Below are 15,497 nucleotides of genomic sequence, written 5' to 3'. Positions count from 1 at the left end.
CCCAGCATCCACATGGTGGCTCAAACCGTCCCTAACTCCAGTTCCAGGGATTTCAGTGCCCTTTTCTGAACTCTTCAGGCACCAGGCACACATGTGGTGCACAGACATCCATGTAGGCAAAACATACAGATAAAAAGTGTAAAATGTTAAATGATGGTTCTAGCTCAGTAGGTAAAGACACATGCCACTGTTCCTGGCAACCTAAGTTCCATCCTGGGGGGCCATGTGGTAGAAGAAAAAAACAACTCTCACTAGTTGTCCCCTGATCTCTACACTCACGGCATGGCTCCTGTACACCCACCACACACATACACACAAATTAAAAGTGTGACTTAAAAAATAGCAAAACAACATGAGACATATAGCTAGGTGTGGTGATCCATGCCTATAATCTCAGATCACAGGAAGCTGAGCCAGGAGGATCTCAAATTACAAACCAAAACCCTGTCTCAAAGCACAGGGGACTAGAGAGATCACTCAGTGGCTGCTCCCAACACCCTCATGGCGGATCACAGCCAGCTGTCACTCCAGTCCCAGGGAACCCAATTCCTTCTTCTAGCTTCCTAGGGCACTGCACACATGTGCACACACACATATGTAGGCAAAACACCTAGACACAATATAAGAAAATAAATTTAAAAGCAAATGAGCCATAGCATGTCTGCACTTTCTACTGCATGGTGACAAATCTGGATTTATGTAGTGGCATTAGGCAGTAGTATTCATCTTTCTCAGAAAAGAGATTTATTTAGCTCAGTCTAGCTCAAGGACATGGGGTTAGCACTTCTCTCAAATGAGGTGTGTTGTCTGTGTCACCTGGTGGTGGTGCCAAGGGGACCCACTAGCAAAAGGAAGAGAACACTGGGAGATGAAGAGACAGGAAAGAGTTCCTTCACCATTCATTCATTCATTCATTCATTCATTCATATTCTCTTTCCTCTCCCTCCCAGCTGACCTCAAATTCAACCTTGGCTCCCTAGAAGGACTGTTCCCTTTTTATTTTATTTTTTTTTGGGGGGGGGGTGGTGGTTCCAAGACAGGGTTTCTTAGTGTAGCTCTGACTCTCCTGGAGCTTGCTCTATAGACCAGGCTGGCCTTGAATTTAGAAATCCAACTGCCTCTGCCTCTTGGGTGCTGGAATTAAAGGACTGTCCCTTAAAACAGCCTGCCCTCGAGAAAATGGAGTTCCATGAGAACAGCCAATCCCTCCCCCGTGGCTTCTCCCATCTCAGCCTTACACACTGGGACCAAGCTTCAAAAACACAAATATTTGGGGGATACATTCAAATTATAGCCTACAAATCCTAGCATAGTCAGTCTGTAGATGAGCCTGCATGTGTTCACTGAGTTCCTGGGATTGAACACTATGGAATGTGATTGTGAATGGATGCTCTGACAGTGTACCCTAGAGTGTCAGCAACCATACAGTTAAATAATTAGTGCTGAGCTCCTCCGCCTTCACAGCTGTGTGTCACCTTGCTATGAAGGACAAATGAAGAACATGCAGGTGTGTGATGTAGTAATTGGCAGCGGCAATGGCATCAAAGATTTTAGTGTCCAGTGAGGATATCCTGTTTCAGACATTACGGCATTAGATCACGGGAGTATTTCACTAATTCAGGTGTGTGGTACCTGTTTATAGGGCCTTCCTACAATGAGTTTCCCAATTTGCCCAGGCTCTTCTCACCCTTTCTTAAATATTACTCTACTACTCAACAGCAATTGAGTTTGTAAGTCTGTATGCATTGCTGCCATTAATAAATTAAAACTTGGCATTGCTTTTTTAACAATAAGAATATTCTTTTCATTCACTCAGTAACGTTACAGAGTAGGCTTTGGAAGGGCAGTGGTGGCACACGCCTTTAATCCCAGCATTTGGGAGGCAGAGGCAGGCAGAACTCTATGAATTTGAGACCAGCCTAGTCTACAGAGAAAGTTCCAGTACAGCCAGGGCTACCCAGAGAAAACTCTCCCCCCGCCCCCCCAAAAATTAGCTTTGTAAGGAGGGCTGAGACAGAAGGATTGTAGTTTTGTGGATAGACACTTCTGCATAGTAAAATCCTGCCCCACCCCCAACGTTGTTTTTTGTTTATTTTTGAGAAATGGTTTCACAATAGATAACCCCAGACTAGTCTGGAACTGGTGATTTCCTGCCTCTGGCTCCTGAGGCTGTAGATAACCATCTTGTCCCAATTTCTTAAAAAGCCATTCCCTCCCCCAAAAGATTTGTTTATTTTTATGTGTCTGAGTATTTTCCTGCATGTATGTGTGTGCCCTGTATGCAAACCTGGTGCAGGTGGTTGTGAGCTGCATGTGGCAATTGAGAATCAAACCCTGGTCCCCTCAGGAGCACTCCCACCCTGGTCCCCTCAGGAGCACTCCCACCCTGGTCCCCTCAGGAGCACTCCCGCCCTGGTCCCCTCAGGAGCACTCCCACCATCTCTACAGTTATTCATTTGTTTGTCCTTTGGGTTTTTTGTTTTTGTTTTTTTGAGACAAGGTTTCTCTGTAGCTTTGGAGCCTGTCCTGGATCAGGCTGGCCTCAAACTCGCAGAGATTCTCCTGCCTCTGCCTCCTGGGTGCTGGGATTAAAGGTGTGCGCCACCACCAACATCTGGCTCAGTTACTTATTTGTTTGTGGGCATACAAATGTGGGGATCAGAGTTTATTCTCTTCTTCCACTATTTGGGTTCCAGGGATCAAGCTAAGGTTGTCAGGCTTGGCAGCAAGCCCCTTCACTCCCTGAGCCATCTTGCCTCCCCCACAACCGTTTTCTAAAAGCACACACTTGCACTGCTTGCTGAGTGTATAATGGCTACATTTTTGCTAAGAACCTGCTTAGAAATCTGTCAGTGTATGGTTGATGCCGGTACAGCTGCTGCCTACATAAGCAAGATCCTGGGCTCCAGCTGTTATTACTGCAAAGGGGGATTAAGTGAGAAGAAGACATCAGCAGGGTAATTCTCAGTTCACTGCCTGTGGATTTGGAAAGAACTTCTTAAAAACACGGAGACATCAGTATGGACTTTATAAGCATTCTGCAAGGCTCTAATGCAGGGTGATTTGGAACACGACAAGATGCCCCTTTACTAAGGATCAGCACTCGAAAAAAGGGAAAGGGTCTTGTCTTCTGGCTTCCAGCTCCTGCTTTATTTTCTGGGTACACTGAAGAACCGAGGTCTGATGTAATCCTTGTACATAGAGTGGAGAACCCCTGGGATAGAAAGATGTCATATCAGTCATGTCCGTGAGAAGCAAACACTGACATTTCCCACATGCTGAAACTAGCACAGTATTGCAAAATAGAGGGGCAAACAAACACCTCTCAGGAAGCTTTGGTTCGTGCAGAGGCTGCAAAACCAAGCAACACTTAGTCATTTAAGTCAGTGTTGACACAGGTGCGCACACACACAATAAACTCATAAAAGTGCAAATTCTGTAATTTTTTTAAATTTAAAAGTCAATATTACTATGAAGTTTGGCTGTCACAACACCATCCTCAAGTTTATATTTTTATTTTGTTTGTATTTTGAGACAGGGTTTCTCTGTGTACCTCTGGCTGTCCTGGAACTCACTATATAGACCAGGCTGACTCTGAACTAGAGATCCTCCTGCCTCTGCCTCCCAAGTGCTGGACTTAAGGTGTGGCTAACATGGTGACACATGCCAGCAGTCTTAGCACTTGGCAGACAGAGGCAGGAGGATCTGTTCAGTGTAGTCTTTAGCCGCACAGTGGTTGCAGGCCAGCTTAAGGTCCATGAAATTCTGTCTCAAAAAAAAAAAAAAAAAAAAGAACAAAGCAAATCCTGGGAAATGCTAGGCAAGTTTGATCAGATACAGGCATCTTAATTAAGCAGTCATATATTCAGTATCTGCCTGTGCTCAGCATCTCAAGGAACAGGTGACTGGATGGACCCTGCTCTGGGATCATAGCCAGTGGGGGAATTAGCTGTGAGGAGTAGATGCTGATTGTGGCTTCCACAAGGTCCTAGGGCTGTGTTGAGGGAGGGAGAGGGGGTACTTCGTGAACTCCTGGCATCCATGCCCAAAAGCAAGAGGAGGCAGAGGACTGAGCAGTATTCTCATCACCATCCTATCTCCCTGTCAAGGCATTGGGTACCTAGTTACCTAAATCGTTCACTTCCCCCACTGTTGTCTTCCTAGGGTGCTCAGAGGATAAAGGCTCTGTGAATTCTTCTTGTAGCTCAGTTAACATGATAGTTACCTGAGGCTAAAGCTGCAAAAACCAGAATTGATGCATAGAATTCAAGCCAAAGTATTTTCCTTTCAGCTGAAATCACTGTAACTGACACAACATTCTTAGAGCTGTAGAAGTGGCTAAGAATGTTTGCCTAGCATGCACAAAGCCCTGGATTTGGTCCCCAACACCACACACACCAAGCATGGTGGCACACGCTTGTTTTCCCGGTATTCGGAAGGCAGAGGCAGGAATGTGGAGATCAGTCATCCTTAGCTGCACGGGATTTGAGGCCAGCATTGGATTGTCAGACTGTCTCAACACATAAGTAAATAAAACCTCTGGTTGATGGAAAGTTCTGGACTCATTTCTTTTGTCTTGTTAGAGACGAATCCTTCCCTTACCAACTATCTCCCTGAAGTTATAGTCTCTGTCATCACAGCTCACTGACCTGTTGCTTCACTGGTAAGCTAGTTAGTTAGTTCTCTAAGCAAGATCTAAGAGTGTGGCGTCCTTATTTCTGTACAACATGACAGCTCCATATACAACAGCAACCCCCAAGCTTCTTATCACATTTAATTTTTGTTTGTGTGTTTGTGCGTGTGAGAGCAGGCATGCTTGCACCACAGCCCATGTGTGGAGGTCAGAAGAGCCTCGGGTGTTGCTTCTCCACTTCTACTTTGAGACAGGGTCTCTCTGTTGTCAGACCCTGTGTACACCAGGCTAGCTGGCCAACCAGTTTCCTGAGGTTCTCTCTCCAGCTCCCATCTCACCACAGGCACACTGGGGTTATAGATGTGCTCATTGCACCCAGCTTTATGCAAGTTCTGGGAATCTGAACTCAGTTCTCAATGTGTAGCACGCACTTTACTATTAAGCCATCTCCTTGCCTCTCCCAGCTTTTAAATTGTGTGTAAAGAGATGCATTGAATATGCCCTGAAAATGTGTGTGTTTTGAGACAAGGTTTTGATGTGGAACCCAGATTCAGACTGACCTTAAACTGGTAGCCTCCTGTCTTAGAGTTTCAAGTGCTGGTATTATAAGCTTGTGATTTATTTTTAACTATAAATTTAATATAAGCAGTCCACATATTAGCAAATTATTATTATTATGGTTTTTCAAGACAGGGTTTCTTTATGTAATAGACCTGGCTGTCCTGGAACTTGCTTTGTAGACCAGGCTGGCCTCGAACTCACAGAGAACCGCCTCCCTCTGCCTCCCAAGTACTGGGATTAAAGGCATGTACCACCAATGCCCGGCCACATTATTATTTATTTTAACCTGTTTCCTCTTGAGACAGGACCTGGTTGTCTTGCCCGGTATAGCCTCTAACTCCAAACTCAAGAGGGAGGACAGGCAGGGTCTTCCACATCTGGCTAGGTTTTATTTCCAAGAGACGGGGTTTTCTTCCCACATCCCTAAGGGCCTCCTTATACAAAGGGTATGAGTGCCTGTGCTCTAAGGGTTTGTTGGGATCTCACACAGCCCAGACCGACCTTGAACTTGCTACGTAGCTTGAGATGACATTGAATATCTGATAATTCTGCCTCCACCTACTGAGTGCTAGGATTATAGGTATGAGCCACTATGCATGGTTTTTATGCCATGTTAGGTTTAAAGCCCAGGGCTTCTTATATTCTCTGCAAGTGCCATACTAGCAGGGCTCTCTCCCTAGCCGTGGAGACATTTTGAATAGGGATTTCAGTCAGTATACTGTGAGACTAAAAGTTTGAATCTAAAGTGATTGTCCTGTGACTATGGACAAAAAAAAACATTTTTTTCTTCTCTAAGTCTCAGGTTCCCAGTCTGTGCAATGAGATAACGGTGCCTATCTTAGAGTAGATTTGATGGGTCATCGTATGATGAAGACTGACTTGTCCTTGTCTCAGAGATGGCACTAGCTTCTAAAAAGCTTGTAACTGCTGGAAAAATAACAGTGTCTGTTATTGCTAAGCCTCTCGGGTCATACCAGAGGCTTATGCCATGAGAATACAGCTGGCATTGGAGGTAGCAGGGAACCTGACACTTCAGCTCCAGGGCTTGTGGTCAGGACTGAGTTGAATCCCAGCAGAGCAGATGGACTCTGAAGAGGTGTGGTTAAGAGTAAAGCATTAATGGCAGCAGAGGGGTGGGTCAGGAAAATGTGGGGTATTTACACTATGGAGCTGTTTACACACACACACACACACACACACACACACACACACACACACACACACACACACACACAGCAGGAAAGAAGACGGAAGTCTGACCAGGGAACAAAGGGGACTAAAGAGGGGGGAGGCCTGGGAGGGCAGGGGAGAGCATGCTTCCTATCTTCTATAAGGGTGTACTTGTATGGAACCCTGAAGATGCACTAAGGTAATGATGCATAAGTTAGGGTGGTTGGCAGGGGAGGGGTGGGGCAGGGTGGTATTCATAGTGCTCACTGTACTGTTCTGTCTGCTCAACTTACTGTCCCTGAGCCTTGACCTTTGTTCTTCATTCTCTGGATGAGGGAAGGACAGATCATTTCTTTGTACTAGCCAGGTATTTGGGAATCATGTGTTTGTTTGTTTATCGTGTGTGTTCATGTGTGGATTCTCTCCTTCCACCATGTGGGTCTGGCAAACAGTTGTCTTTACCCGCTGAGCCATGTCGCCTGCTTGGGAATCATGGCTGATTTCTCTTTTCTTTCCCCAGTCACTAGGTAGATACATTATAGTTTCAGTTTTACAGAAGTCATTTCATGCTCCAAGAAGATCTGTCTTCTACCAAATAAACTATATGGGGATGTGTTAGGAACATCACTGATGTCCCTAAAGCCCTTGATGAAGGCACTCAATCTCCAGTGTCCCTCTAGAAATGCGGTGACACTTGGCTTACCATTTTGGAAGAAGCAAGCAGTTAGAAGGCATCCACTTGGTTCTCTACCATAGAGGCTCTTGCTTCACAGGCCAGGGGACCAATGTGGGAACTCTGATAAGTGCTGGGGAGACAGCTCAGCAGGTGAGGGCATCTGCCTCGCAAGCCCAGTGACCTCAGAAACCATGAAAGGTGTACAGAGAGAACCACTCTACAGAGTCGTCCTCCACACGCGTGCCATGTGTCACACATGCCATATATGCATACTCCCATGCACACGTCACACACAACAATGCTAGATTGTGGAAGAATCCTGAAAGTTTCTGAGCATATATATCTATTCCAATGACACATTCCAGAATTAGAGAATAACATGGTCGGGGCAGGAAACAGCAGGCTGTGCGTGAAACAGACCCTCTGCAAAACACACGACCTCTATGAACTCTTATTTTGAATGGCACTTCACTGTGATTCTGCCACAGCAGGGTCTGTCAGCTGACAGCCAGTATTCTTCCCACCCAGAATAGTGTGGTTATCTTCTCTTGGTGCACAGGCTTCCTGGCAAATGGCTACAGGTCTCTTTGGGGAAAGCTAGAGAGATGATTATAATACATTTGTTCATACATAGATGTGTATATACGTACACATGTTATATGTTTATATGCGTGTGTGTGTGTGTGTGTGTGTGTGTGTGTGTAAAACATAAGTATTTTGGGATATGTGCAATATATCCCCTTTGGGGCCAGAGCTCCCTGCTCTGAGCTTTAAGTTCAAGCCTAGCCTTTTCTGCTTCTGTAATGCCCCCACTTTCAGTTCTAGGGCCTTGTAGCCAGTGTCCACACCATAACCAGTGCCCCCACTGTGACCAGGGCCCCAACTTTGAGTTCTAGGGCCACCATACCCAGGGCCTGGGATCTCTGTGGCTTACAGGCCTCATCCGTGTTTGGACTGTGCCAAGCACAACAATCAAGCACCCTTGTCTTTGCCAATCAGATGTTACCAGAGACCCAGTTTAAGATTAGCATCTCTCTGCCCCTCTTGAATCCAGGAAGGCCAGCCACTCACTGCAGCATTCTCAAAATAAAAGAGTGCTATCAGGACTTGGGAAGGGTGCCAGGGCTACTTGTACATGGGCATTTCCTCCCCGTGGCAGAGGGGGCGGATAGACTCAGGGAGGCAGTAAGTCCCTCCGGCAGTCTAGCTCCCTCGTACTCTGGCTGCCTGTCTGGATGGCAGTTTCTCAGCCTCAGTGCTGAGATCTAAATTGCATTTAGCTGAGGCTAAATTGCATTTGTTCCAGGTTGCCTTGTACTCTGCAGGCTAGCTGCCAGCATCCCTACAATGCTGGTAGAATTTCCTTCTGCCCCTGCCTTCTACTCCCAACAGGGCAAACAAAAATGCCCCCATACATTACCAGATTAGAGTTTCCCAGTGGAGCAAACTGCCTATCACTTCCCAAAGGCCCATGGGGCCAACCAAGCCATGAGCTTTTGGAGACTCTTCATATCTAACCTGTGACATTTGGTAATAAGAGGACCAAACAGTGAGCACACCAAGGCCTTTGTCACTTATGCCACCATGGAGTGGCTGGAGGCAGCCATGAACGTAAGGACACGGAAGATGCCCAGAAGGGTTGTAGAGCCAGAGTCTGCTCAAGAGAAGATTCTCAGAGACCGAGTACCCACTGAACTGTGAAAAAGAGCTTTGTTGGTGACACTAAAAACATGAAGACTGACACCCAAGAGATCATTTTTCAAAAGTTGGGAGCAACCGACTCAGAGGTGGCAAGAAGAGGGGCTTTGCTTTTGTGAAATTCAAAGCCTACACCTGTGACTAGCCAAAGCAGCTCTGGAAACCTAAGCTGTTGCCATTGAAGTGGAGTTTGTGGGTAATGACAGCTTTGCCAGTGTGGCTTTGGTGGATGGTCTGGTAACAATGGAGGCAGGTTTGGCATGGGTGGGGTACAACAATAGCTTGTGGAATGACAACAATCAAATCTTCAGGCTTGGGAGCCACAAAGACAGAAAACCCGAGCACTGTGGTCTGGAGGCCACAGTGACCAGTGCCTCTCTCAGCAGGAGAGGCAGCTTCAGCTGTGGTGGGAGGTTCTCATTATTGCAGGAAACAAAGCTAGCTGGAGAGGAGAGCCAGAAAGTGGCACGGAGCCCAGTTTCCATGTACCGGCCTTGTTGCTGCAAAGGTACGTTTTAGATTAGTTACTCCTGGGCAAAATCTTCAAGGTCTGGACTGCGACCAGTGCAGTCTGATAGTGATGTCTTTTAATGTGCCTCTCTAGACTGTACCACATCAAGTTAGTGTGTTCTGAGCCATCTTGGTACACTTCTCCCTGGTGAGAATTGTAGGGTTCTCTTGGGGTTCTGCCAGGTTTCATTGGAAATTGAGTTACAGTTGCTTGGGTGAAACGCCTTGCCTCCTTGGAAACTTTGTGTAGTTGAACTGACACTTCCTATTGTTGCAGTATGAAGTTCCCATTGAACAGGTCACTTAAACATATTCTACTGAGCCAGGCATGGAGCAAAGATGTAATCCCTGTACCAGGAGGCCTGAAGCAGGAAGAGTTTAAGCTCCAGACAGCCTGGGCTATTTCCTAAATTCTAGCCTGGGCAATAGTGTAGGACCCTGTCCAAAGCAAAGTATTTAAAGGGTTTTGGCACCACCTGTGCAATATATAAGCTCCTGAGATCCATAGGAAATATATAATGTCCACATAAAAAAGGACTGATATATAAGGTCTGTAGGAAAACAGCCAACCAGAACCATGTAGGGGTCTAGTGTGTCCTGTGTATTCTAGCTAATGTTTGAAAGTACACACCTTTAATCCCAGAGGCAGGGGGATCTCTGTAAGTTTGAGGCCAGCCTGTCTACAGAGAGAGTGTCAGGTTAGGACAAGCTCCAAAGCTACACAGAGAAACCCTGTCTCGACAAAAAAATAATTTTATGGTTGGGGGTTACCACAGCATGAGAAACTATATTAGAGGCATCAGGAAGGTTGAGAACCACTGCCATAGGTGTTACACAGAGAAACCCTGTCTTGAAAAAGAAGAAGGAGAAGGAGAAGGAGGAGAAGGAGGAGAAGAAGGAGGAGGAGGAGGAGGAGGAGGAGAAGGAGAAGGAGAAGGAGAAGGAGAAGGAGAAGAAGAAGAAGAAGAAGAAGAAGAAGAAGAAGAAGAAGAAGAAGAAGAAGAAGAAGAAGAAGAAGAAGAGATGCTCACCCTCTCCTTAAGGTCTGGCAGTTTCATTGGGTTTTATCGGGTGAAAATCAGAAGAAATTAACAAACCTCACTCCTGCTAGCTTGCTTTCTTAAAGATTTATTTTATTTTATGAGCACCTGAATGTATGGAAGTGCACACTGTGTGTGTCTGATGCTTGAAGAAGCTAGAAGAGGGTTACAGAACTCTCAGAATTAGAGTTAGAAATGGTCGTAAGCACCCATGTGAGTTCTGTGAGCTGAACCTGAGTCCTCTGCATGAGCAGCCAGTGCTCTTCACCAATGGCCATCTCTCCAATCCCAGATGTATCTTTTTATCTCTGTCCTCACATTGTCTCAATCCAATATTTGTCCTCTACCAAGAATGAACAGAATAAGCACACGCGCGCCTGTAGAGGACAGCCATCCCTAAGAAAACTTACCTAGGGTCACAGCTCCCACGGCACATGCTTGGGCAGCAACCCGCACATGGATGAGACGAAGGGACACCTTCTCCTCTCTTCTGGACTTTAACTTGTAAAGGCCATAGGACAGCACAGCCACAAAGCCCACCACCCCTGTGGATTTTAAACATGAGTTGGATCAACAGGAGGCAGGAATTCCCCTTAGCCAAATGAAGCCCGTGTAAAGGACAACTACCCTTCAAACGACAGTCACACCCAGGATCAGAAGCGAGGGTTGCAGGTGTTGAAGGATTTTGGAATATCTGCATTATAGGATACCTTGTGATTGAGAGCTAGGTCTGCAAACCTGTGTGTGTCCCACACACCCTACTCAGCTGGACTGTAGGAGTCTTGTATGTGTTTAGAGTACCTATGTTCTGACTGTGGCTTATCACGTGAGAACAGGTGTGGAACTCTCCACTCAAGGCATCTGATGACTCAGATTTTGGAATATATGGAATTTTTGGATTTCAGATGCTGAACCCATACCAGAGAGGACATTAAGAAGAACTATAGTGGAGGGCTTGCCTAGCACACCTTGAAGCCCTCACTAGGACTGTCCCAAGCACTGCATAAAGCAGGTAGATGGTGTAGATCTGTAGCCTGGATGTAGCTACATAGGGAGCTAAGGCTAGCCTGGGCTACATAAGACCTATGTTCTGGCTAGGTTTTTGTCACCTTGATGCAGAATAAAGTCATATGGGAAGAGGAACCACTATTGAGAAAGTGCCTCCATCAGATTGCCTGTAGGTCTAAGAAAACAGGTTGAGAAAGCAACGCAGATCGAGCCAGTATGCCACATTGCTCCATCGTGCACTCCAATCCCTGCCTCCATTCCCCGCCTCCAGCCCCCCCCCCCAGTCCCTACAGACTGTAAGATGAAATAAACTAAATAAACCCTTGCCTCCCTGTGTTGCTTTTGGTGGTAAAGTTTATGTGTATACGTTTATGCACCCCATGTGTTCAGTGCCCACAGAAGCCAGAAATGGCATTGGATACCCTAGGCCTGCAGTTACAGATGGTTGTGAGTTGCCATGTAAATGTTGGGAATTGAACCTGGAAGAACAGTCAGTGCTCTTAACTACTGAGCCATCTCTCCAGCTTCTAGACATGGTGTTTTATCACAGCAATGGAAACTTCACTGAACAATAAGCATACTTGAAAATATAGTTTTTTAAATATTTATTTAGAGTGTGTGTCTGTCTGTGTGTGTGTGTGTGTGTGTGTGTGTGTGTGTGTGTGCGTGAGAGAGAGAGAGAGAGAGAGAGAGAGAGAGAGAGAGAGAGAGAGAATTTGAGAGAGAGAGAGAGAGAGAATTTGAGAGTATTTAGGAACCGGTTTCATATTTCCCCTTGCTAACTCAGTGCAAATCGCAGGCTAGCTTGCCCGTTTTCTACCTCCCATTTCACAATAGGCTCTTTCTTTCTCCTTTCTTCACTTTATTTTATTTTAAACTCAAGAGCAATTTCATTAGAGTTTAAAAGTAATCTAATGCCGTAAATCTCTTCTGGCCTCCAGGGGCACCAGGCATGCACATGGTATAGAACTATACAAAGCTATGAAAACACCCATATATATAAACAATTAACAAATAAATCAGAAAATGTTTAAGTAAAACTCTTCTTAAAAACATAGTGCTGTTCTACTTGGGGTTCTCTGGTCACCCTTCTGATTTATGTATCTCTCCATCAGCAGCCACAGTGTCTGGGTTGCCCGAGCTAGGAGGCAAAATGCCTCCTTCTACTTTATCTTAAGCAAACAAACAACCCAGAAGAGAACATGGGCACGTACTTGTTGTCCCAGCACTTGGGAGGTTGAAGCAGGGGATCAAGGAGTTAGAGGCCAGCCAGAGCAAGACAGGGACACTACCTCAAAAAACAGAAAACAAAAGCCCAGAGTCTTGGTGCACTTACCCATCATGATCAAAACCTCTAGACTGGCCTCAAGCTCTGGAAAAGAAACACTGTTTTAGCTGTTGGAGAAATCATGATTTCCAGATGCTAAATGTGTCTATGTGTGTGTGTATAGGCATGCTTGCACCTGTATACACAACATATAGTGACCAGAGGACACCCTAAGGGTGTCTTTTCTCATGTGCCTGGAAATCACCAAGTAGGCCCTGGCTGCCCAGGGAGTCCTACAGATCTGCTGGCTGCACCTCCCCAATGCTGGGTTTACAAGTGAGTACCTCCACACCTCTGGCCTTTTATATGGGTTCTAGATTTCAAATTCAGGTTCACATACTTGCCTTGCAAACTTTGTAGCCACAAAAACCTTGTTGGGATTGTAATGAGAATTATATTAATCCTATAGATCTGTTTGGGGAGACCTGACCTCTTTACTATATTACAATATATATTACCAATTCATGAACATAGTACTATATTAAGATACTATTCTTACTATATTAAGCTATACATTTATTATATATATATATATATATATTAATTACTAATTCATGAACATAGTAAATAGTCTATTTATTCAGGTCATTTGTGATTTATTTCATTAGAATTTTGCAGTTGTCAACATACATGTGTTAAGTTTATACCTAAGTATTTATTTTCACTGGTCGGTGGTGGCACACACCTTTAATCCCAGCACCTGGGAGGCAGAGGCAGGTGGATCTCTGTGAGTTTGAGACCAGCCTGGCCTACAAGAGCTAGTTCCAGGACAGCCTCCAAAGCCACAGCGAAACCCTGTCTTGAAAAAAACAAAACAAAAAAACAAAAAAATTAAACTGCTCATGTTTCCTAATCTAGAAATTTTGCTTTTAGAATATAGTCCAAGAAAATAAAGAAAAGTACAGAATATTACACAAAATTATTCATGATTGTACCATGTCTGAGGAAAAACAAAAAATTCTAAGTGGCCTGAACAGAAGGAAAAACTGTATATTTGCAAACTGTTGTAAGAAGAGATCTCTGTGAGTTTGAGTGCAGCCTGGTCTACATAGGCAGTTTCAGGTCAGCCACGGCTACATCAGGAAACCACATCTCAAAAACAACAAACAAGAATAATCAGATTTATTTTTATTTATCTTACCCCAGGGCCTAGGTGTGCCGGGCAAGCACTCTAGTTCTAGGTCCCATCCCAATAAATCATATTTGTAATGATGGAAATGATTTCAGGCAATCAATGGAAATACTTTGTCAATTATCTGTGTGACACAGTCCATCCCATGGCAAACTACCTGTAAGTATTGTTAAAATTACAAAAGCTAAATGGAACTTCAATGATACATAACAAATTTTATCCTAATTTGTTTTCTAGCAAAACCCTGAGTCTTCCCTTGATCAGGTCAGGATCTGTGCTCACTGAAAGGGTTTGTGCCTTTGGGAGATGAGAACCAGCACCTTCCCTGTTTCAGTGTCTCTGGTCTGCAGGTAATTAAGTTTAGCTAGGGACACTTTCATCTTTCTGCATTAGTCACACTGTTCTCCAGAACACTAATTTATTGTATAACAGACCCCGTGCTTAATCTGTTCATTACCAGGATCTGTTCAAATAGCATCCAGGGACTTGTTCGTGTCTTCTGTTGTTCCCTCTTTTGAGGCAGGCTCTTAGGTAGCTCACACTGGCCTGAGCTTACTCTGTGGTGATGATGACCTTGGACTTCAGATCTTCCTGAGAGCTGGAATTACAGATGTCATCTGCCACCCCTGCTCTCTGCCATAAGGAGACTTGAACCTAGCACTCTGCACAAGCTAGGCCAACTGAGCAACATCCCAGCCCTCAAGAAGTCAAGTTTTCCATCACACCTGACAGTAATGAGAGGAAAATCTAACAGCAGACACCAAGACTTAGAAGTGATGCATAGAGCAAAGAGACAGATAGTTTGAGTCAACCCTTAGGATGCTAAACTGCTGCTCCGGTCCTCTGTCAGAAACGTGTGAGTCTATTCAGTGAATTCTATTTGAGTCAGTATGAACTAATACTTTTAGACAGACCTCTAGGGGCTGGCGAGATGGCTCAGCACGCACAGGTGCTTGCTGCCAAGCCTGATGACCTGGGTTTGATCCCTGGAATCCACATAATGGAAGAAGAGAACCCATTCCCAAAAGTTGTCCTCTGACCTCTACAAGCATGATGTTGCATATGTGCAACACCCCCCCACACACACAAACACACCAAAATATATAAGTATATGTAAAAACATTAGTTAGGCCTTTGATGAACTATGTAAAACGGAATAAAAAAGATAGCTGAAATTCACTGGCGTCTGAGCTAGAAAGTAGCTCCAAGCTCAACCCCTGTTGCTCCGAGGGGCAAGTCTTGGAAAATCAGAGCTTGCACAGACATATGGGGAGTGTCACTCTTGGAGATGCTGAGTTCTTTTTCATCATGGTTTTTCCTGCAACTGTCAAGGTGCGCACTTACCCACAGGGACGAAGGGGGAGTCTCTGGATTTCCTGCGGAGACGGGACAACTGGCCTTCATCCTCAGCTGCTGACCACTCATCTGAAGACATGCTTCTCTCTAGGGACAATGGGCTCTGTGTGGTTGCTGCCATCATCCCAAGAACCTGTTTCCCCCTTGCTACACTGCTAGGGGCCTGTCTGCTCAACTGAAACAGGCAGCTGTTCTTCCCTCCATCACACTTCTCACTGCAGAATCCCAATCGGCGGGGGTGGGGGGGGGTGTAAAATATTTGTGGAGAGAGAAACGGGCAGTTAGAAGCTGTGAGTACAACACCTCAATCCCCATCCAGTCCCCTTTCCCAGTATGACATTTGAAGTCACCTGGAAGCTCAGGACTTCTCCCCAGACAAGACCACA

The 15,497-nt window shown here is 45.3% G+C and overlaps 1 protein-coding gene across 1 annotated transcript; it reads right to left on the bottom strand.

Annotated features, from left to right (window-relative positions):
* Positions 1–3,149: 3,149 nt before the first annotated feature.
* Positions 3,150–15,190, bottom strand: Higd1c (HIG1 hypoxia inducible domain family member 1C). Its single transcript, XM_035440873.1, has 3 exons — positions 15,100–15,190; positions 10,699–10,833; positions 3,150–3,214 (listed from the first exon to the last, which is right to left on the bottom strand). Exons 1-3 carry the CDS (start codon positions 15,188–15,190, stop codon positions 3,150–3,152), a joined length of 291 nt encoding a protein of 96 aa, XP_035296764.1.
* Between the last annotated feature and the right edge of the window lie 307 nt (positions 15,191–15,497).

The sequence above is a fragment of the Cricetulus griseus genome, chromosome 2, assembly GCF_003668045.3.
Source record: "Cricetulus griseus strain 17A/GY chromosome 2, alternate assembly CriGri-PICRH-1.0, whole genome shotgun sequence".
In the NCBI taxonomy this organism is placed as follows: domain Eukaryota; kingdom Metazoa; phylum Chordata; class Mammalia; order Rodentia; family Cricetidae; genus Cricetulus; species Cricetulus griseus.
Note: the sequence above shows the minus strand (reverse complement) of the source record. Positions and strands in the feature narration are given on the sequence as shown.

Excerpts from the sequence above, each read along its gene's own strand:
- Higd1c (XM_035440873.1), bottom strand. The coding sequence starts at position 15,190 with ATGTCTTCAGATGAGTGGTCAGCAGCTGAGGATGAAGGCCAGTTGTCC. Across the intron at positions 10,834-15,099 it reads CTCCCCCTTCGTCCCTGTGG|GGGTGGTGGGCTTTGTGGCT; the intron begins GTAAGTGCGCAC and ends TAAAATCCACAG. Across the intron at positions 3,215-10,698 it reads CGTGGGAGCTGTGACCCTAG|GGGTTCTCCACTCTATGTAC; the intron begins GTAAGTTTTCTT and ends TTTCTATCCCAG.